The sequence below is a fragment of the Triturus cristatus genome, chromosome 2_2 (genome assembly GCF_964204655.1).
Source record: "Triturus cristatus chromosome 2_2, aTriCri1.1, whole genome shotgun sequence".
Classification (NCBI taxonomy): Eukaryota; Metazoa; Chordata; class Amphibia; order Caudata; family Salamandridae; genus Triturus; species Triturus cristatus.
Genome location: NC_140582.1, coordinates 792,395,991 through 792,419,147, shown reverse-complemented (window position 1 = coordinate 792,419,147; position 23,157 = coordinate 792,395,991). Strand labels below are relative to the sequence as shown.

The 23,157-nt window shown below is 46.1% G+C and overlaps 1 protein-coding gene across 9 annotated transcripts in view; it reads right to left on the bottom strand.

Annotated features, from left to right (window-relative positions):
• Window positions 1-23,157, bottom strand: part of CLOCK (clock circadian regulator) — a 2,260,868-nt gene that overhangs the window by 996,777 nt on the left and 1,240,934 nt on the right. For all 9 annotated transcript variants that reach the window (XM_085642074.1, XM_085642079.1, XM_085642082.1 and 6 more), the window contains one exon: window positions 20,609-20,733. In XM_085642074.1, coding sequence (XP_085498200.1) covers window positions 20,609-20,733 — 125 coding nt within the window. The remainder of the gene's footprint in view (window positions 1-20,608; window positions 20,734-23,157) is intronic.

The following is a 23,157-nucleotide window of genomic DNA, read 5'->3' as shown; positions in this document are numbered from 1 at the left end:
ACAATGGCAATCATTCATTACTATCCAAGAATGTCCAACTACACGGCACTTCTAAGCTTACAGCCACCAATCTTGCGTCCTTTCCTAAAAGGACGCCAACTCCCACAATCACACCAACATTCACATAACTTTCTAACAACAGTTATCTGCTTCTCAATAACATACACTCCTACGGAATATGAGCTAGCATACCGCATGTCCTTACTGTTTCAAACACAGTAACTTACACTCACAGTTTCATCCCTGAGTCTTCATAACGATACCACTAAGTACTTTGCTTCCCACTCCCGCTATACTCTAAACGCATACTAACACCACCTGCACAGATATGCTACAGCGCCCATTATGCTACAGCGCCCAGAGCACATCACTTTACAGCACTCAGCTCACAGTTAAGACGCACGGTTTCATCCCAGAGTGTACCGGCACCTCACCTCAGCACCATCTCACAGTGGGCAAAACAGCACTTTCACACCACTAGGGATAAATAATTCGCTTCACACTCCCTCTATAGCACACCCTACAAACCTCACAGCACTCCTACCCTCCTCTTTCCCTCTTTTTTCTCCCTTTTTTCCCCTTACTCGCTTCAACAGAATCACAAAATGGTGGCCAACACTTCCTAGTTGCAACCGCTCGCAGCCAATCACCAGCAAGCTTGTGCTCGTAAAGCCTCAGCCAATCAGATGGCAGAATTCCCAAATATCCATATCTGTAAATTTCGATATTTCTCAAAAACTACTGAACGGATTTACACCAGATAAACAAAAGGGTGCTTTCTAGACCAAGACCCTTCTCCCTTCCAAATTTGGGGTAATTCAGTTCACCCGTTCGACCTGTAGCCTTGTCTAAAGTTTCCTATGGAAATGAACACTGAAAAAACACGTTTTGGGACCCCCCTTTTTTCTCGGCCCCCCCCTTCACAAATCACCCCCAAACTTAACATAGGAGCTGATCTCAACAAAGAATTAGTTTTGAAAATTTCACAAAGATTCATCAATCGGCGCCAAAGTTATTGCGAATAGAATGTTGCCATTTTCCTATAGTAACTAGGTCCTAACTATAACTACCTACTGGCGACCGCCAGCAGGTAATATATATATATATATATATATATATACACACACACACATACATACATATAAATATGTTCACACTGATGCCATTAATGAAAGTAGAGGCACCTATATATGTAAACATATTTTTCAATTTTTGGGCTAAACCACAAATCAGATGTTGCAAATTTGTTCCAATCACGTGATCGGAATTAGAAAATATAGAGTACTTGTAGTTGCGTCTTTCTTTTCAGTACCACTGAACAATAAAATATTTATTTATTAAAATATTAAGATTGTTATATTAAATTTACAAAAACATTACATATTTTACATTAAGCACATTTGTGATGTTTTACTTTTAAAATGTATATATAGTATACTTATTTAAAAAAAACTATTCTAGAGTTGAAAAAAGTATTACAAAATTTAATATGAAAATTAAATTGAAGTGCACTTTGTCCAAAAAAAACCCTAGCAATTCACTGAAAAAAACTAAATTTACAGGGACGATATAGTTAGGAAATAGAATTAAAAAGAACCTTAGAAATTTACTGAAAAAAACAAAGGTTACAGGGACGTTATATTTAGGCTTAAATTTCACACACACAAAATCATAGAAATGCAGCAGTTATAGTTACCTGAGCCAATAAAAAAGTTACTTACCTTCGGTGGCGCCTTATTTGGTAGAGACATAATCTAGCCGCAAATTCCTTACCTTTGAAATTCCTATGCATCAGACTGGATCCAAAAGATTTCTTTTCTAGCAATACCCCTTCACGCCAGTAGGCTCCGCGTGATGTAATCGGCGTCATCTGTGCCATTGTGACGTCCGTGCCACCTATACAGCCACCACCTCGGCTGCCTGACGTCAGTTACTTTTCGTTACTTTCACGCCATGAGCACGGAGCCATGAAGTGCACTGATATTGGTGTGTTTTTGAACAACTAGGGCCCTGAAAGCGATCAGTCCTGACCCTAGAAACCTGTCCGCAATGTGGGGGGGATGGGTGGGTCAGTAAGGAATCTGCAGCTAGATTATGGGCCGTTTTACAAGTTCGGTGGTCTGACCACCATAGGTCCGTGTCTGCCGCCGCCAGCAGCCCACGGCATTAGCGGTCCAAAGACCACCGTATTACGAGTTAACCACGGGGCCAGCAGTGTGGAGGTGGGTGGTGAGTACTATTACAAAATATATTGATGCCTGTGTGTGCATTTCAACTGAGTGTGTCGGATGCACACATATGCATGTTATATGTGGGACAATACCATATACCCATTACGGAGGTTTGGCCCATATGTGAGCAGTCCGGTCAATGGTTATAAATTGCCTCAAGATCGGCGCACACAGGGTTGTAATCCTCAGGGTGAAGAGCTAGCTGTGAAGGGGAGACCTGGAGAAAGGGATCCACAATCCAATCTGCCTGGGAGAAGAAGAAAGGAGTATGCACCCCGAATCCTTCGTCACCACCACCTTGAAGCAGGTGGTCGGACCGCTGTGGTACGCTTGCGGAACAGGCAACTCATAATATGCACGGCGGTCAAGCTCCCATGTACTGCCCTATGGCAGATGCCTTTCCGCAATCGCAAATCTGGCGGTCTGCTGGCGGTGTTGGCTGTCCAGCGGTGGTCTACACAAAGTCAATCTGCCGAACTTGTAATACGGCGGTTGGATCGCAGCGCTCACTGCGCTCGGACAGCCAACGCCGATCCATGGGACCGCCAAACTAATAATAAGGCCCTAATTTTCTACCAGATAAGGCGTTACCGACTGCAATTAACTTGTTCATTTGATAGAGACATCTAGCCGCAGATTCCTTACCTTTGAATAGACACTCAAGCAATACCATCCCCGGAGTAGAGACTGCGGACAAGTTAGACCATAAAATCCTGCAGGACAGAATGGCCAAAGAGGCTTTCCCTTCGGACAGGAGTGTCAAAGCAGTAATGCTTGGTAAACATGTGGAGGGATGCCCAAATCACTGCCAGACAAATGTCCAGGACTGAAACCCTATGCTGCAACGCTGTGGTATCCACCTTAGTTCTGGTAGAGTGAGCCCTTAAGCCTTCAGGAGGCTGCTTCTTGGCCAGAATGTGGCAAATTGTGATGCAGAGGATGGACCATTGCGAGATCGTCCTCTTCTGCACCGATCAAGTTTTCTTCGCTCCAACGTACCCCACGAAGAGTGGGTCATCCACCCAGAAATCTTTAGTGCGGTCAAGGCAGAACTACAACACTCTATTTGGGTCCAAACGGTGGAGTCGCTCCTCTTCTGTAGAGGGATGCGGAGGAGCGTAGAAAGTGGGCAAGTTGACAGATTGCCCCACATGGAATTCTGTTACAACTTAAGAGAGGAAAGAGGCCCAAGTGTGACACACCAATTTGTCAGGGAATATTGTCAGGTAAGGAGGCTTGGGTGACAAAGCTTGCAGTTCGCTCACCCTCCAGGCAGATGTAACTGCCAATAAAAAGGCTGTTTTAATGGGAAACAACCGGAGGGGGCAGTTGTGCAGAGGTTCAAATGGAGCACATTTCCAGAAGGAGAGAACCAAATTAAGGTACGACTGAGGTATAATGAAAGGGGAAGGTGAGAACATATGTACAAGAACTTTGAGGAATCTATTTAGAAAGGGGGATTTAAATAATGAGGGTTGGTCTGGCAGCCGCAAGAAGGCAGACAAGGCCAAAAGGTACCCCTTCAGAGTGCCCAGAGCAAAGCCCTGCTGGGCAAGAGGCACAAGCAAAAGCAAAATATCCAAAAGCGAAGCAGAAATAGGGTCAATAGCCTTTTCTGTACAATATAACACAAATGTGTTCCGTCAGTAGGCGTACATGGTCTTGGTGGAGGGAAGCTTGACTGACAAAATAACATTACAAACTTGGAGAGGAAGGTCACATGCTATCAACTGTTGCAGCTCAATCTCCATGCAAGAAGGCATAGAGCGGACAGGTTCGGGTGGAGGACCCTACCCTGCTGCTGCAACAAAGATCCTCCCGAAAGGGTAGCCTGATCGGAGGATCGATGCTCAATTGGAGATACCAGACTCTCCTTGCCCAGTCCGGAGCCACAAGAATGACTTGGGCCCAGTCGTTGCTGATCTTGTTGAGCACTCTGGACAGGAGTGGTATGGCCGGAAAGGTGTAGAGGAGGCCTGAGCTCCACTCACAACGAAAAGCGTCTCAGAGCGAGAGCCGCATTGGAAACTCCAACATGCAAAACCGCTGACATTGCACGTTCTCAGTGGCGGCAAACAGATCTAACCAAGGCCCTCCCAACTGCTGAAAGAGACCTTGCGCCGCCTCCGGATGGAGGCACCATTCATGATCCACAAGGCATCGACGGCTGAGTTTGTCCACCCTGGCGTTCAGAGAACCTGCCAGGTGTTGCACCACTCGAGTATACCCTGCTGTTGCAGCCAAGTCCAGAGACGCAGGGCCTCCTGACAAAGGGTTCACAACCCCACCCACCCTGTTTGTTGCAGTACCACATGGCGGTGTTGTTGTCTGTGAACATTTGCACCAGCCTCCCTTTGATGGAAGGCTTCCACTACCAAACTAATCGCTTGGAGCTCCAGCAAGTTGATTTGGAGACCGGAGTACTCTGATCTCCACCTCTCCCAGATTGCTGGCACATCCCAGCAGTGACGCATCTGTCACCACTGTGAGATCTGGTTGGGGAAGAGAAGGGGTCTCCCTCTGACCCAGTTGCGGTTTGTCAGTCACCACTGCAGTTCTCATGCAGTTCCCTCGCAGATCTGTACAATGGCCGAGAGATTTCCCTGATTCTGCGCCCACTGGAACTTCAGGTCCCACTGCAGAGCCCACATATGCCATCTACCATGAATCACTAGCAGGATGCAGGAGGCCATGAGGCCTTGTAGCCTCAGAGTCATTCTCATCAAAATCCACTGTAGTCTGGAGGTGGGAGACGACAGCCTGGGTCGAGCCTGCCTTCATCAGCCAGTCGTCGAGATAGGGTAAGACTGGTACCCCTGATCTGTGTAGAAAAGACTGGCAGCCATCACCTTGGTGAATACCAACGGCCTGCAAGTCCAACGCTGTCATCCAGTCTCCTGGGTCCAGGTCTGACAGAACCTGAGCTAGTGTAGACATCATGAACCTTTCCTTTTTGAGGTAGTAGTTGAAGGCTGGTAGATCTAAGTTAGGCACAGACCGGTGTTCTTTTTCGGGACTAGAAAGTAGCGGGAATAGTAACCACAGCCTGCTTCTGGTGCCAGAATCCTCTCAATGGCTCCCTTGGCCAAGAGTCATGACTTCCTCCGGAAGCAGAGTCAGATGATCCTCTGTCAGCCGGTCCTAAGTTGGAGGCATGGAGGGAGGGGTGCGCTCGAAGGGAAGAGAGTAGCCCCCTTGGACCATTTGGAGGACCCACCTGTCTGATGTGATGTTCTGCAAGCAGTGGAGGTGATGGCTGATCTTGCCACCAAATGGCCGCCCATGATCTAGAAGGGCAAGACTAGGAGGGTTTGGAGGTTGAGGCTGCAGGCTGGGGGGTGGTCTGACTAGACCTCTGGCTGCCCGACCCCCGGGGTCGGAACAAGTCATGTCTTTGGCTGTATGGAGGTTGCTGAACTTGTGCAGGCAGCCTTGTGGCTCGGGTATGGCTAAAGTGGCTGAAAGCCCCTTCTGTAGCAACGAAAGGGGTGAAAGGCAGACTGAGGACGTGTGGCCACTGAGAGGCCAAAGGACTTGGCCGTAGCCCGCGAGTCCTTAATGCGCTTTGGCATTATGTCTGCCTTGTCTCTGAAGAGACGGCCATGTCCATGAGTGAGGCAAAAAAAAGCCAGATGTTCGCAACCAAGCGTGGTGTCGAACAGCCACAGTCAAGAAAACCGCTCTGCCTAGTGTGTCGGTCGCGTTGAGAACACAATGAATAGCGAACTTTGGTGCGTTTCCCCATCTGATATGGTTGGGTGAGGACTGCCTGGGCCTCCACCCGGGACCTGTGGCAGCACTTGCACAATCGTTTCGGACAGGGAGTGGGAATAATGGCACAATATGCATGCGATGTTCACCGACCACAATGCAAGACTGGGGGAAGAGAACATTTTCTTACCCCAACTGTCCAGCCTCTTGGATTCCCAGACCAGGGGTGTAGAAGGGAATGTGCCCTCGGGAGGTAGAGGATTGAACCACCAAGCTCTCTGGGGTAGGGTGGGTAGTGAGGAAGATTGGGTCGCCCAGGGAAGGGCAGTGGCGGCGGGCAATTGTATTCACAGAAACCCCTGTGCTGGGCTTGGACCAGGTTCCCAGTAGGACATCCATTAAGGCCTCGCTAAAACCCAGCAAGGGTTCTGAAGAGGAGACACCTGGCTGCAGGACCTCTGTCAAGATATTGGTTTTGACCACCACGGAAGGGAGCCGAACCTTCACACCACAATAACATATGATGCTCCCTCCTCTGTAGCCACGGTAGGGGGAGAAAGCAGGCCTGAATCTGGAGAGGTATCCTGTCCACTAGCCTCAGTCAATTCCTCATACCAGCCCATTTCTTGATAAGGCCTGTCTAGTAAAGGGTCCAGCACCCCTCCCAATCTTCTTCCATTCCTAGCCCTTCAGAATAAGGCTGAGGAAACCACCTAGGACCTGTAGGTTCTGTCGACGCTGGAACTGACGTTGGTAGGCGCCAATCCAGCTCCAGATCGTTGGTAATCATAATGGGGCTGCTGCTGTCGGAAGTCTCTGTGTCGTGGCTGGGAAAATTTGCAATGGCACACCCTGTGTCAATCTGGATCTATTGCCAGATCCATGGGGGAGGGAGGTTATCGGCGCTGGAGCCGCAGGCGTGGAACCCGAGGGAGCCCCTTCTAACCATCCGGGGCCCAAGCAGCGCCATTAAAGCGCAGGCCATCCAAAAATGAAGCAAATAGCTTCATAGAATTCTTGTGGTTGGAAAAATCAGGGAGGTGCTGAACCGACACAGGTTCCGAAGAACGAGGACTAGAACGCCGAAACTCCTCCGTTGCGTTGGCCAGCGGATGTGGAGAAGTCAAAGCACGCTTCGACTGCTTATGCATTTTGTGCCTCTTACCGGAGTGTACAGATAACTGGAGTGGGACAAAGAGGACTTGGGACTGCTGAGGCAGTGCCCGGACCTTCCTCTCAAACGAGACCGCAAATGAGATCTCCATGGAGCCCTACTATGCGGTGCCGACTGCTGGGCCACAAGAAGCTTTAGGGACCGCTCCTTCGAAGCCTTTGGAGCCATGGCCCAGCAGTCGGAGCACACCTCTGAGTTGTGGTCGGACTCCAGGCACCACAGGCAGACGAGGTGCGAGTCCATAACCGACATGGCGCTGTGACAGGCGCCGCACGGCTCGAAGCCAGAAGTCCTCCTAGACATGATAAAAAAAACTATCACACCAAAAATGGGTCAAAAAAATTATGAAAAATCCTGTCAAAAAGAGACAGAGGGTAGCTCACTTCACAGATCAGTGCTTGACTGGCGCAGAAAGAAAAGAACTGACGTCAGCGCTCCGAGGTGGTGCCTATATAGGTGATGCGGACGTCATTATGGCGGACACGATGTCATGCAGTGCCGTCTAATGCCACGTATTGGCACGCAGGAGTATTACTCAAAGAAAAATCTTCTGGATCCAGTCTGACGCCTGAGAAATTCAAAGGTAAGGAATATGCAACTAGATGTCTATCAGATTATAACTTATTCCCCAGAAAAGCCCTGCTTATGACCTCACATATTACATCACTCATGACGGTCAGTGGCATCACTGATGACATCTCAAATGTCATCATTGATATCATCCACAGAACCACTCACACAACCATTTACACACCCACACAACCACTCACACCCACTCACCGATCCATACAACCACTCACACACCCAGCCTCACACCCATACAGCAACTGGCACACCAATTTACAGATGCATACAACCAGTCACACACCTATGCAACCACTCATACACCTATACAGCCACTCACACCCATGCAACTACTCATAGAACCACTCACACACCCACTCAACTACTCAAACACCCACACATCTATTCTGACAACCACTCGCATACCAACAGACACCGAAAACACCCATATAACCTCTCACACACCAACTCACACACACACACAATCATTCACACACCCACACATACAACCACTCAAATTCTCACTCAAAAAGCTACTCACAGACCCAGAATACAACTCACAGACCCATATAGCCATTCAAATACCCACTGACAGACCTATAGTCACTCACACACACACACACACACTGACACTCATGCAGCCACTCACACACCCATAAAGCCACTCAGACCCTCACTCACACACTGATACAGTCATAGTTAGATCAAGTAACTGTAACTGTTGAATTTCAATTGTTTTGTGTGTATGAAATTTGAGTCTAACTATAAAGTCCCTGTAACCTTTGTTTTCTTAGTGAATTTCTAGGCTTTTTCAATTCTATTTCCGAACTATAATGTCAATGGAACATTTGTGTATATATACACACACACACGTCATAATACACAGTGGAGGTTCTTGTTTTTCTGCTAACTTTGCCACAGTTTGACAAATCTGCATCAAACAATCTAAAGAAAATCATGCTCATTCACCTCTCTCCTTTATAATTTCAGGGTGATCCATCAAGTGGGGACCAAGAAAAAGGGTAATCTCATAGGAAACTTCTGTTGGCGATACAGAATAGAAGAATTGACAAAAAGTTAGAACTTTACTCAGAAAGCTTTTTATGATTTGGTGTAAATCTGTACAGCCGTTCACGAAATTTGCTTTTAAAAGGGTGCTCAGTGTGGTCATGAAGGGGTTAAAAAAATACATTTATCTGGAAGTGTTGGACTTGGCCCTTCTGGCAGGGTCATCCCTAAACTTTTTGCCTCCCTCCTAGCCTTTTTTCTAACATGGTGTTGGTGGTTTTAGGACTCTGGGCACTTTAGCACTGGTTAACAGTGCAGAGTGCTTGTGCTCTCTGCCCTCCATAGGCTAACATTGGGAACTCCCCCCTTATGGGAGAACTCCTAAATAAAACAAAATAAGTATGGCATGTTTGGTATGTGTGGAATGGAAATAATAAATGCTGCGCAATGGGGTGCGCAGATTTATTTTCACTATTTTAGGAATGTCACGTTTAGAAGTTGGCATTTCTGTGTGATGTGTGCCTGCCTGCATGTCTGTTTCTAGAAGTGACCGGGGCTGGTGAAGAGTGGGCAGCTCCAGGGAGGGCAGGTGGAGGCAGGGTCAGGTTTAATGGGAGATCTGCAATTGGAGTAGTGGGAGGAGAAATCCCCTGTCCCTGAATAGGTCTGTGCCTGCCCTGTGCAATGCTATCTCCGTCCCCTACTAACACCCCTCCCAGTCCCAGTTGGGACTGGAACTTCCAGGACCCTTCTAGAAGCTTCTGCCCCCTTCTAGACACAGGGCAGAAAGGTGTATAAATACAGGGGATGTGACCCAATGGGGGTTGTTGTGCTTGTGCTGACGTGGAGGGGACACTCTGCCAGGAGGAACCGCCGCGGGACCCTGCGTGCGGGCCCCTTGTGCCCAACTCTGCCCCTCTACCCTCTAATGGACCAAGGAGAGACTCTGCAGGAGTAAAGGCTGCTGTACTGATAGGATTGCCTCTTTGCTGTGCCTGACTGTTCCCAGGAACTGCTGCTCTGCCTGGTTGTGCTGTCCCCCGGTCTGCTGACCTTTTCCCAGCCTTGCCTCAACATTTTTGGGTTCTTGCACCTCGTGAGCGCTACATTCTAATTACCCAAGGGAATCCCGGCGTGTGGGATTCCCCCTGGGCTGCCTGCGGAAGAGCAGGTGCCCACCCCGCATGTGGACACCTTTTTAACCAAGGCGGGAGCCTACCCCGCATTTTTGCATCCTTTCGCAGGTGCCTACCCCGCATTATTGCTGATTTGACGAGCCGATGCCCACCCCGCATTCCTGCCCTCGAGCGGGTGCCTACTCCGCGTTGTGCGCATTCAGGCGGGTGCCCACCCCGCAATTGTTTTACTTGAAAGCGGGTGCCCCCCCGCGAATCACCGCCCAAGCCCGAGCCACCGAGAGCACCAAGGAGCGGAAGCCCACCCCGCATTCTCTGCCTTCGCGCAGGAGCCCACCCCGCTTTGGTATTTATTTAAAACAGGAGCCTACTCTGCAGTGGCACCACACAGAGCAATTACCAAAAGTCACCGCCGCCGGCCTGGGAGTCCCAAGAGCACCGCGCGGGCTCCCCCGCTGACGTCAGAGGGAAGGCACACTCAGAATGGTGCCGGGAGTTGCCTGGCAACAGGAGAGTGTCATCCAGGAGTCCGGCGATGGCGGCCTGATCGGGGCTGGAGCGCAGTCCACCGCTTGTTGCCAGGAAGACTGAATGCGGCCAAGCGGGGTTCCCGTGAGTCTGGGAGAGCCCCACAGTGTGAAGGAGCAGGAGCCAGAAGCCGTCCGGAGACACGAGATCCTGCGCACGGGGAGGAGTGGGCCCTGGTGACTGCCGCAAGACCAAGCCCCGGTGAGTGGGACTGAGACCATTCTTTCCTTTAGTGTTGGTGCTCGCGAGGCACCCGGGTAGTAGTGACCACTTTCCATGAGCGGTCCCGCAGGAGGGCGGGCACCTCCAACAGTAGGGGCACTTTTGAATTCTAGAGTCCCGGAGGGGGCTCCAATGGGCCAGTACCTTGTGGGCCTTATTCTTCTCAGCTGCACCGCAGAAGCGGGCAGCTGCAACGTTGTGGGCAAGTAAACTTTCAAGGCCCCCGGGGGGGGCTCACATTGGTCACAGCTGCACCGCAGGAGCGGGCAGCTGCAACGTTGGGGCATTTTTAACTCTTGAGGCCCAGAAGGGGGGCTCCCACTTGCCAGTGCTTGTTTTTGGACACAGCTGCGCCGCAGAAGCGGGCAGCTACAGCGAGGGGCATGGTTGCTTTGCATATCCAGGTGGGCCCTACAATGGAAAAGTGATAATCTGTGTGCACTACGGATTATGTTTTATGCCCCATGCCCATATGATTATGACTAATGTTTTTACACTGATGATGAGGCCTAATGTCATACTATGATGCTTAGATGATGTCTGACGCATATGTTTATGCCTACTGAGATGCCCCATATTATGCCTAATGTATTGATGAAGGATGTGTTTAACAGCCAATGGGATGCATCATGGTTATCATGCCTAAAGGGATTTATGCCTATCAGGGTTATGCCTTATGATGTCGCATTTATGCTTATGAGGTTACCTACTATCCTGCTATGGTGTTTTAGGTTCATGCCTGATCTAAATGTCATTTATGCCTATTGTGATATAATGCTAGGTTCATTCTTTTACCAGTAGCTACTGGCTGTTATACATTAATTACTGGTTGTTCTGCAATTATTGGTTGGGCTTGTGATGATTCTGGCAGCAACCAGATTGGAGCTGCCCTGTACATAATCCCCTGTAAATAATGTGGGCACAGTGTATATATCTGTGATTCTAATTTATTTTTATAATACAAAGGCTATTTTTATATAACCTTGTGTGGAGTCTCTTTTGTAGTGTGCCTAGTGGGTCGCCGCTGTGTGTATGTGTTGCGTGAACGCTTTACACATTGCCTCTGGGATAAGCCTGACTGCTCGTGCCAAGCTACCAAGGGGGTGAGCAGGGGTTATCCTCAGGGTGTAGCTCCCTCGCCCTGACTAGAACGGGGTTTTTTGCCTGGCTTTGGCGCTTGCCCTAGCCTACCAGGAAACTCGGTTTCTAACAGGAAGGTTGATTACACAGGAGTTCCACTGTATCAAAAAAGTAAAAAAATAAATAGGCCCCCCTGATTGGTTTAGGGTGCTTTTTTCTCCAATCAGTCTTTCCAGTCCTATGGCACAACACAATCTGATTGGCCAGCCAAAACTTTGAAGAAAATGCTGCAGCAGCCACTACAGGATTTGGGGACTCTGAACTGAGTCCTGGATTTAAAAATAATACGAGGCAGAGTAGGGATACCTTGACTTCCAGGCACTTTGGTGGTGGAGACCAAGAGGGGCCTCCCAAGGGGCAAAAGGAAATTAAATTGGCCTGCCTATACTGTGGTACTCCAGCAGGACCCAGAGCGGCCCTCCCTTGAGGTATTGGGGTACTCTTCCAGGAGCTGCCGCACATGCTTCATCCCTATGGTACAGTGATTACCACAGGGTTAAGCTTGCATGCCAGTATATGGAAAAATACAAAAAATAATAATAAAACCAAATGTGAGTTTGATGTCTACCTGCGGACAGGTGTCCGCCGTGGGGTTAGGCAGAGAGTCTAGCAGGACAGTCACTGAGGCCAACCTCCCACTGCACATGAATGAAAGCTGTACGCGCCAGAGGGTTGATCACTTACGGTTTTAGCTACAGGGCTTGGCTGGAGGGCAAACTGTGCAGCCAGCCCCATAATGCGCACGACCGAGGGCTGTGTGCATCGGGTGTTTGCCTGCTCCCAGGGGTGAGGGGGTTGGCCACCCACGTGTGGGGTTGAGAGCAAGTCCTCACCGGAGGACAGTCCCAGTGGCCAACTCCCTGCTCTACACAGCCTTTGATCATGTGCAAGGGGGGTTGGCATCAAGGTTGGTGTGACATATTTATAAATCCGTGAAAAGGTACAAAGGTTAAAAAGACGTTCTAGTTAGGTATGGTAATAAGTTCTTCCCAGAAGTCAAAAAATTAAAATAAAAAAGATCTCAGACATTATGAAAAATACAAAGGTTAGATTGATGTTACAGTTCCAATAAAAATTAAATGAAAAAAGAATATTTTAAAAAAACAAATAACACAGAAATTCACCAGGTTTAGTCTACAAAGCAAACTATAACTGGCACCCCCGCAATGCACTGTTTATGACTTCCCATATTACATCACTCATGACACGTTCAATCACATCACGATTGGCATCTCAATTTGACATCACTATGGCATCCACCAATTATTTTAACACCACCCTATAGTGCTTGTGGACTCGAAATAATTCAATACGCTACACCTGTGGACATTTTCACTCCCCTTAATGGTATTACCCGGTAAAAGAGGTGGACTGGTATTCACTATTGGCGGCAGCCAGTAGGTAGTTATAGTTAGGACCTAGTTTCCATAGGATGAGCTTTTTTCATTTGCCAATAACTTTGGCGTCGTTTGACGAACCCTCACAAAACCTTCTAAACTAGCAGGGCACTCACTCCAGCTGCCATATTGTAAGTTTCGTCTTGATCCATCAAGCGGGGGCAAAGAAAAAGGGGGGGATTCCAAAACGTATTTTCCCCATGTTAATCCTTATAGAAATTTAAGACATGACTACAGCCCAAACTGCTGAATGCAATTACACCAAATTTGGTCGAAAGGTAGTTGTTCGTCCAGAAAGTGATCTTTTTGTAAATTGGCTTAAATCCGTTTGGTAGTTTTTGAAATATAATGAGAAAAACCTAATTGTGGCAAACATTTAATTAAATGCAGGTAGGCCCGTAGAGGCCCCGGAACCGCCAACTCCCAAGGGCAAAATGTTACAATGGAGTGGGGTGGCAGGGCCCCCCTCATAGAGCCTTATATGGCCCTGGGACTGCCACCCCCAAGGGCCAGCTCCTGCTATGCCCCAGGAAGGCCACACTTGGACATATCTGTTTACTGTGGCTGGGCTGGAGCTTTAACCACTCCTGCCAAGCCACAGCAAACACTCCGCTTCCACCAAGCGAGAGCAGTGAAAATGCTCTTGCTTGCTGGAAGTAGAGCATTCATCTGATCCCCTGCTCGTTGGCAAGTGAGCAGGGAAACAGATGAATTGCTTTCAGACACAGGGAGCTGCACATTTAGCAGCTCCCTGCATCTGAAAGCAATGGCAGCTCCTGCAGGAGGTGAGGAGGCAGCAGGGACCGTGGGGGCTTGAGGCTCCCCCACGTTCCTGTAGCACAGGAGACATGGCCCTCCCCGATTGGAAAAAGGCTGTGTCCCGGGGGTTTTGGTCCCCAGGTCCGAAATTGGCCCGGGGAGGGGGGGCAGCACGGCACTCCCCCCCCCCATTAAAAGGCCGGGCACTAGGTGATTGGGGAACAAGGGCCGACATCTCCCCTCCCCCATTGCCAAAAGGCCAGGCCCTGGGCCGAAATCAGCCTATGGAGGGGCACCAACCAGCCCCCACCCTATTTTTTTTAAATGTATTTCTGTTTTTTAAAAGGTCTTGCTCCGGGAGATGGGGTCTTCTTGGCCGAAACTCCCCTAACAAAAAATACATTAAAAAACTAAAGACGGCCTGCCCCCTTTGTCAGTCACTCTGCAAAGGGGCCTCCTGGCGCAAAACCTGCTGCGGGATGAAGGCCCCTTGGCTCATGAGGGTCCTTGGGGGTCAACAGACTCTCCTGTTACCTCCAGTAAGTCCCACACAGCGGGATTGCTGAAAGGTTATCCAAGGCCCGCCCCCTTTCTCCACCACTCTGCAAATGTGCCTCCTGGCACACTAGTGGTTTAGTGGTTGGGGATGAAGTCCTTTTGTATGCTGAGTGTCCTTGAAGGCCAAGAACCCTTCCAGTTACCTTCAGTAAATCTCACACAGTCGGATTACTCAGATGTCATAGGAGGCCCCCCTCCCTTTCTCCAGCACTCTGCAAATGCACCTCCCGACGTACTACTGGTTGGGGGATCAAGTCATCTAGGCTGCTGAGGGTCCTTGGGGGCAAACAACCCCGCATGTTACCTTCACTAAGTCTCACACCGAAGGATTGCCGAGAGCTCATCTGAGATCCCGCCCCCTTTCTCCACCACTCTGCAAACGCCCCTCCTGGCGCAGTACTGGTTGGGAGAGTAAGTCCCCTTGGATACGGAGGGTCATTGGTGGGCCAAGAACCCTTCCTGTTACCTCCAGGAAGTTCCACACAGCAGTACTGCTGAGAGATCATCGGAGGCCCTGCCCCCTTTCTCCACGACTCTGCAAACGAGCCTCCGGGTACACTATTTATTGGGGGCTGAAGTCCCTTTGGATGCTGAAAGACACTACCAGCAGTAAGTCCTACACAGCAGGAATGCTGTGAGCTGGTCAGAGGTCCCATCCCCTTTCTCCATCACCACTCTGCAAACGCGCCTAAAAGCACAAAAAAATCATAGACATTTACTTTAAAAAAACAAAGGTTACAGGGATGATATAGTTAGGAACTAGTTTTGGAAAAACTGTAGAAATTTACTGAAAAAACAAAGGTTACAGGGACATTATAGTTAGGAAATATAATTATAAGAACCATAAAAATTCACTGCAAAAACCGAAGGCTACAAGGACATTAGAGTAAGGACAAACCATTTAAGTTATAGTTACCTGAGTTAACTTTAACTTACACCCCTGCAATGCAATGCTTATGACCTCACATATTACATCACTCATGACATGGTCAGTCACGTCACTGATGACTTCTTAAATGACATCACTGATGACATCACCCACATAACTCACACACCCACTCATTCACACTCCAATACAACCTCTCATATACCCACCCACACAACCACTCATACCCATTCACAGACCTATACAAGTGCTCAAACAACCACTCATTCTTTAGAGCTACCCATTCACTCACTCAGCCACTCACAGAACCATTCACTCACCCATACAGCCATACACTCACCCATACAGCTACTCACACAGAGACACATTCACCTATACAGCCGCTCACAAACCCATATAGCCTAACACAGCCACTCACCCACCCATACAAGCACTCACACACTCACTCATATACCCACTTATATACTAATACAAGCATCATACAAGCACTCCCATATCTGCACACTCACCCACAGTCATTCACAGACACTCACTCACAAATACATCCACTCACATACCAACTTACTTAACCAAACACTCAATCAAACAGCCACTCACTCACCCAGTTACTCATTCACACAGCCATTCAGACACACACTCACTCACCTATACAGCCACTGACACACCCACTCACTCACCAACATATTTGATCACACACCCACTCCCTCACCCACACAGGTACTCACAATCCCACTCACATACCCATACAACCACACAGATACCCACTCACACACCCATACAACCACTGACACCACCACTCACCCACCTCCAAACCTAGTCAGAAATCACTCACTCACCCATAGTCACTCATGCAATCACACCCCCATACATCACTCACACACCCATTCAGATTATGCATGCTAGAGATATCACTCACTAGTAGTACAACTAGTATACTAATCTATCTTTTGCAATAGGTTAGCATATATGTTTAACACCGATAAACTCTTAAATACGCTTGCACTTACTTGATGATGTCATCAGTGATGTCATTTGAGATGTAATCAGTGATGAGTGATGTAATATGTGAGGGCATAAGCAGTGCATTGCAGGGGCGTAAGTTATAGTTAGCTCAGGTAACCATAACTGCTGAATTTCAATGGTTTTGTACAAATGAAATATGAGAGTAACTATAAGGTCCCTGTAACCTTTGTTTTTTTCAGTGAAAAAAAAGATGTATGTGTGTATATATATATATATATGTATATATATATATATACATATATATATATATATATATATATATATATAGGGTATATTTTCAGCTATACAGCTGTCTAAAGTGTAAAATGCTTTATATTACTATTGTTCAGTGTAGTGAGGGTCCATGACTAAGGAAATGCAAAGACTCATGTGAGTAGTGATACCGCTATCCTTCCTAAGCTAAAGATGTCCCAGGAGCGGCCTAAAAAAATTTAGGTCTAAAAAGAGCCATAGACCATATCTGAGAGTTGAAAAAACCCATCTCACAAGCATCAAGACAACCGTGCCATATGCTGAAACCCATTAATAAAAGAGGCTGGGCAGACATCCCATATCTATAATGCGACATGTAAGAGTACAGCATCGGACAACACGTTATACCAATTGAGTGGCATTACTGTTTGCTATTTTTCTCAGCACCCACAGTACCATACATATCTCACAATCTGAAGATGGAGCACACAGGACAGCCCAGGGCTAGCCCATGCCTAAGGAAAAAGATTGGAGGTCTCACCTGCCCACATGCAAGTCAATGGCGCAAATCCAATCTCAGACCAAAACACTATTTGTAAAACAAGAGCAGTCCTTACAAACATGGGAACCTGGGCAATTAGTATGAACAGTGGGTTTTATTGGTGTCATTTGTATACAATTTCAACATTCAGCACAAATTATTGTATGCAATGAATGCCAGCTAAATTAGTAAATCATATGGCTAACACACTTTGTATTTATCAAGGATAGACTTTTATTCAAAGATATCATCCTATAGTCAGTGTCCAAACATGGAAGTAACAACATATGTGCAATGTGCCCCTATTGGGAAAAAAAGAAAAACCACAACCAAGAGAAGCTTAAAGGAAGTGACTACAATGCAGACTGTTGTGTATTTATAAAAAAAAAATATATATAAAATTCATGGTTGGCACAAAGATAGTGCAATGTAGTTTTATTGTTATCCTATATTGTAGATGTCATTTTGACCATCAATACAGGGGTCTCAATAGACATAATTGATGAGGGGACAAAATAGCCAGTTGCAAGGATGTAGTAATAGGAACGTCCGAGACAAGGGTGACACACATGGTAGTGCTTACAGGTGGCAATAATACAATTAATATATTCAATGGTGGTAAAATGCAATCCTTGAGAGAGTAGATTATTTCTGTGCAATCATCACAATGATTGTTATCAAAGACAGCTGGACGTGGCCCAGTCCTTTACACAGACAATGAGTCCACTAAATAATCATTCAGCGACACCATGGTGTATCTCCAAATACAGTGATGGGTAACTTCACCGCACTGCCAGAGCGTTGCTGGATGATAATTCACTGTATAAAGGACTTGCGTTACGTCCATCTGGCTCTAACAACATCCATTGTGATGTTTGAACAGAAATAACCTACTCAGCTTTCATGGGTTGAATATTACCTCCCCATTGCAAACAGTAATTTTTGCTGAATACTGAAATTGCATACCAATGATATCAATGATAACCACTGTTAATTTAGAATAAAAGCCAGCAGACAGCTAGAGAAGGGCAGGTAAAAACATCAGAATGCATCCCCTACATAAATGTCCCAAGTATTATGGGCCCCATTAGGATGGGGTGTATGCCAAAAAACAAAGGTTCTTGTGGGAACAATAGTGTACTAAACCACTATTTCTTGTTTTCTCTCACTCATGTAGTACCCGGCTGGGTCCAGTGTGAGTATACTTCCACTTTCTTCTCACTTGACCGGTGTTTTTCACTTCCTACACGTGGCTGCGCGTACTGATTGTTATAATTTCAAGTACCCCTTTGCCCATATATATATTTTACCTTTATTCCATAGATTGTAGCTTACGTCACTCTCTCTTTAAATTCCAGATGTCCCTATATTATTAGGTCCTGAAGAGACCCTGCATCCTCGGAAGGGTCGAAACGCCGTTGACATATATATAAAACAAACCATTGTGTCAGCACAGATTACGGAGTACAGTGTCTGAAAATATTGTTAGAGTTGTAAATGGTCGTTTTCTGAATGATGGAAACCAAGCTGTAAATGTCACAAATGTCACTAGTCCGTTTTTTGGTTCCATTGTACACTGGGGACACTAAGCACTACATGTTGTATACATCTGAATTTTTTTTGTTGACAATGTGGTATAAACTGTAAATACTCAATCACACTGTACTCGGCCTCCTTTCTGTCTGAAATCCACGTGACCCATTGTTATTGCCATTGTGCATTGTAGTACCAATGTAGTACACAATGTTTCCCACAAGAACCTTTGTTTTTTGGCATACAGTACTTACCCTGGTTCTTTGTGAGTAGGGTTTCCCTTGTGTTTTGTTCCATACCATTAGGATGGGGGGCGGACTCCTGTCCGCCCGCCACCCTAGCGGTGCCAGGACCGGCTGCCAGTGGTGCAGCGGTTCCGCATCGTCAATTAGGATGCCAACGTGACGGTGGCATCCCACATTCACAACATTGTGGCGGGCGGTGTGAATGGACGTTGTGCAATGGTGTTGTGCATTGGCATGCACAACGTGCCTGCCACCTAGTCCATGCCAATGTTGGGGGGTACCATGAGTACCCCCCAAGTGCAGCCCCCCACTACCCTACCCCCCTGGGGGCCCGCTATGGGCCCCCGTTGCAAACACCGCATGGCTTCCCATGGCAGAGTCTCCGCCATGGAAAGGCATGAAATATGTCAAATCCTAATATGGATGGTGGTGCCTGCAAGGCACCGCCACCATATTCATGACCTTTTCCGCCCAGTCAGAAATCTGACCGGCGGTAAAGCGGCGGACGGTCTTATCGTCCGCCGTGGACCGGCGTGGAGCCCGTCGCCATAGTAATATGGCAGGGTTAATACAGGGCGATCCGCCCGCAATCCTAATGGGGCCCCATGTTCTTGTTTCCTTGTATATACTTTTACCCTAATGTGGTACTCTATTTGCTACAGTTATTGTATACTTTCCACACCTTATTTTACGCTTGTCTACATGTCTCTCAGTGTCTTCTCATTGCCTTGCCATTAGCATATTTCACACCGCACATTTTATTAGTTATCATCTCACAAGGCCTAAACCCAGAAAAGAGCTCATGTGAAACTCATGCCTTGCTGGCAACACAGTAAGAGTTCGTAGTCAGTCAGCTCACCTGCCATTAAGTGAAGAGTCATAAGTAGGGCCCACAACAAGCACTTCAGTCTCAGGGGAATCCCCAGTCATCTATTAAGTCCCACAGAGATGGCCCGGAAGCCAGCAAAAACAGATGCACAATCCACAGCAGAAACAAACAGTAGCAAAAAGAAAATGGCACAAAAGCAAAGTAGGAACTCACTTTCAAAGACAGGAACGCAAAGGGAGAAGATTGTCCCTTCAAAACCTTATTTTCCACTCAAGACAAACAAACCCAAAAGGATTATGAGCCGTGGTCAACTTTTCTAAGTATGCCCGGAAGAGTTCGAACTATTTTCTGCTAGATAAGCAGTGGGTGTATTTCTTCAAGGTGTGGGCACACTCCCATGAATTAAAGACAGGTGTGAGGAAGTAAACCTCAATTTTTGTGGGCAACAAACCTAAAAAGCCTGACTATGGAAGTCTAACCTCCAACATGTTGATCACAATGCACCAAGCTGTTTTTGTTTTTTAATCAAATAACATGGACATGACTAGGCATTCTGACAAGTTCTAGGGTACAAACGAGAACATACCTTTTGTTTTAAAAATTAAGTGTTGTGATCCACAAGATATATATTACTTATTACTTTCATACAAATAGCTCTTTTGATTTTATCACATCTGAAACCTTCTGTTCTCAATGCAATGAAGCCTTTTATGGATATTGAAAATCTGTTTTATTTAATATATACAAAACACAATGTAGCAGGTAGGTAATAAATGATACTTAGTTTATTCTTCTAACCACACAAGCCATCAATGATGAAAACTAGCATAGGGTAAAGTAATCTATATGGCTAACTAAAACAGCTATAAAGACTAATGCATTGGTGTGATTATCTTTTACCTCAACTTGTAGGAATAGTATGTAAACCAACCTTAATGAACTGTGGTGTAGCTAACCTCACTGTAGCTACAAAACAGACTCTTTCTTCATATGTTGGCCGAAGAGACCGTTGAAGCACTCCTTCAAAACCATTGCATGAAGAAATAGGCACTGAATCTTAAAATAAGGAAGAGAAAAAGAGGATGCTGATTAACAAACAACATCAATGTGTGTTAAGCTAAGGTGCTATTCTACTATAATAATCCAACAGCCTGAGGACCACAATTGAATTCATACAATGCAAAGATCCACATAAAAAGGGATGTGTTTTTTGAGTATTCATAATTAAACTAATAAATGAAACAGCAGATGATAAATAGTGATAAGATTTATAAAAGTAATGTGAATTACATTTGATCAGTCTGACAAATAGAAATGACAAATCATACAGAACTGAACTTTCAAAACACTATTATCACTCAGTTGGCATAAACACTGAAGGGATAGTCAAACGCATTAAAAAGGTCAAAAGTTCTGGCCTTGGTAATGAGGTGCGATAGTTATTTTTCAGTATATTTTATTGCAAGCACATGAAGAGAAGAGAATGAAGGAAAAAAATTAAAACATGCCCCAGCCTAAACGTGATGGCCATAAGCGTGCAAAATATTTTAAAATGAAAACAACTTATTGCAACATATAATTTAATAGAAGCATGGATAATAGGTTGGTGGACCTAGAACACACAACATTTTTTAATGTTAGTGAACATCACAGAAAAATAGGATTCATAAAAAAGTACTATTGACTTAAATTGCTGAAACCTGAAGACATAGTTGATGAGGGATCACTAAGAAGTAAAAGCCAATTAAGAGAGGAAAGAAATAAACATTAGCAAAGTAAAGTACTAACTGACCAACCCTAGAATATTATTAGGTGGAGGTGCAACAGAGCCAATGGCTTAAGAGGGCTAACCCATGTTGTATGCAGTGGTGTTTGAATAACAATGAAAACGCCGATGCTGATGGCTATGTGACACCTCTATGGATCGTAGAAGAAGAAGAGAAAAACTACGACTGTACTAATTAATAGTATTTATTCAAAATTAATCTTTTGGTCATTCAAAGAATTTTTTCAAAGAATTTTAAAGGAATGCTTAGACAAAACGATTAAGCACCGCAAAATAACAACAACACTTATTATGTAAAAACAACAAATACAACACCAATGTTAAACGATATGTACCGACGCTGCCAATGTGGCAGGTCCACCACTTTGTACCTTCATTCAAACTCCACTCCTCATTCAACCACTCACACATACATACCATACGATATACCAATCGTTACAATTTATTAGGAATTTACACAACCAAAGGGCTATCCAAACACGGAAAAGAAACAAGAACGTTTAAGTGTGCAACCCAATCTATTCAATCAACAGTAATATTAATAGAATAAGCACAAAGACATTATTTTGGATGTTGCACCGCTAACGGGCTAATTTGACCAATGTTTGGAATAAACAGGAACACAAAGATGGTCTACGCGTTTCGAACCCCAATTGATTAGATGGGTGGGGTTCTCATCAGGACCAAGAATCTAAGAAAGAAAAACGAGAAAATGAAGCCGGATGTAAATCCACAATACTGAGAAAGCAACCCACAAAGTTACGCTGCCTGAGGGTGACAGGACTTACCAGAATGATAGTGGAATGTCTGAACGTTGTTCGGGACCAAGTAGAACTGAAAAACATGAATGGGAGTATAAATCTATCTGAGTCTAAAGAGGACAAAGACAAAGAGCAACTATTCGCTGAGAAATCCTGTGCGTGAAAAAACAGGGAGGAACTTACTTGGGGGTGAATCCCAGGGCATGTACTAGTGCATGACTCTGTTCTGATGAATTTGGGACATCTTGCGTGTTATATGAGAAAACGGGATCTGTCAAGCTTCCTGCAACCACAAAGACAAGAGGCGGGGGATCTTTAGTGAAAGGGAGTGTACGCGGCTGAAGTCTGGGAGTTACTGCAGCCGGGAAGCGCTGGTGAGCAATCTCTTACCTTATTTTGAACTTGAAGATGTGAGTTAACGGCAATGTCTGTCTCTCTGTTCTGGCGGAGGGGAGCGATTTCCCTGAGACGTCTATTCAAAGAGAAAAGAAATGGAAAGGGTGCCATCAAACTAAATTTCTCACGTGCACAAAGGTCTTTCCAACGCATGAAGGAACGCCAAGTACCTGATTCGTAATGAAAAGCTCGTGAGTTCGTTCACAGCCTGAAGCGGATGCTTGGGAGCCGCTGCTTCCGTGTGGAGACTAAATGGAATTCTGGGCGAACCACAGGATCCTGGGAGATGTAGTCATATACGATCCACAAGCGCAAGAAATGAGATGAAAAAAATACAATAGTCGGGGACAATGATTGCTGGATCTCTAAATATAAAAATGTACACATCCTAGGAGCGAGGTAAATTTTGCACAATGAGCTCAAATGAAAGTCCAGGGATTTTACAGTCTGTAAATTTCCGATAATTTGTTTAATCCAGATATCGCAGTATCAAATTTACCAATCAACAACGCTTCCCTTTGTGAGAGCTTTAGTTCG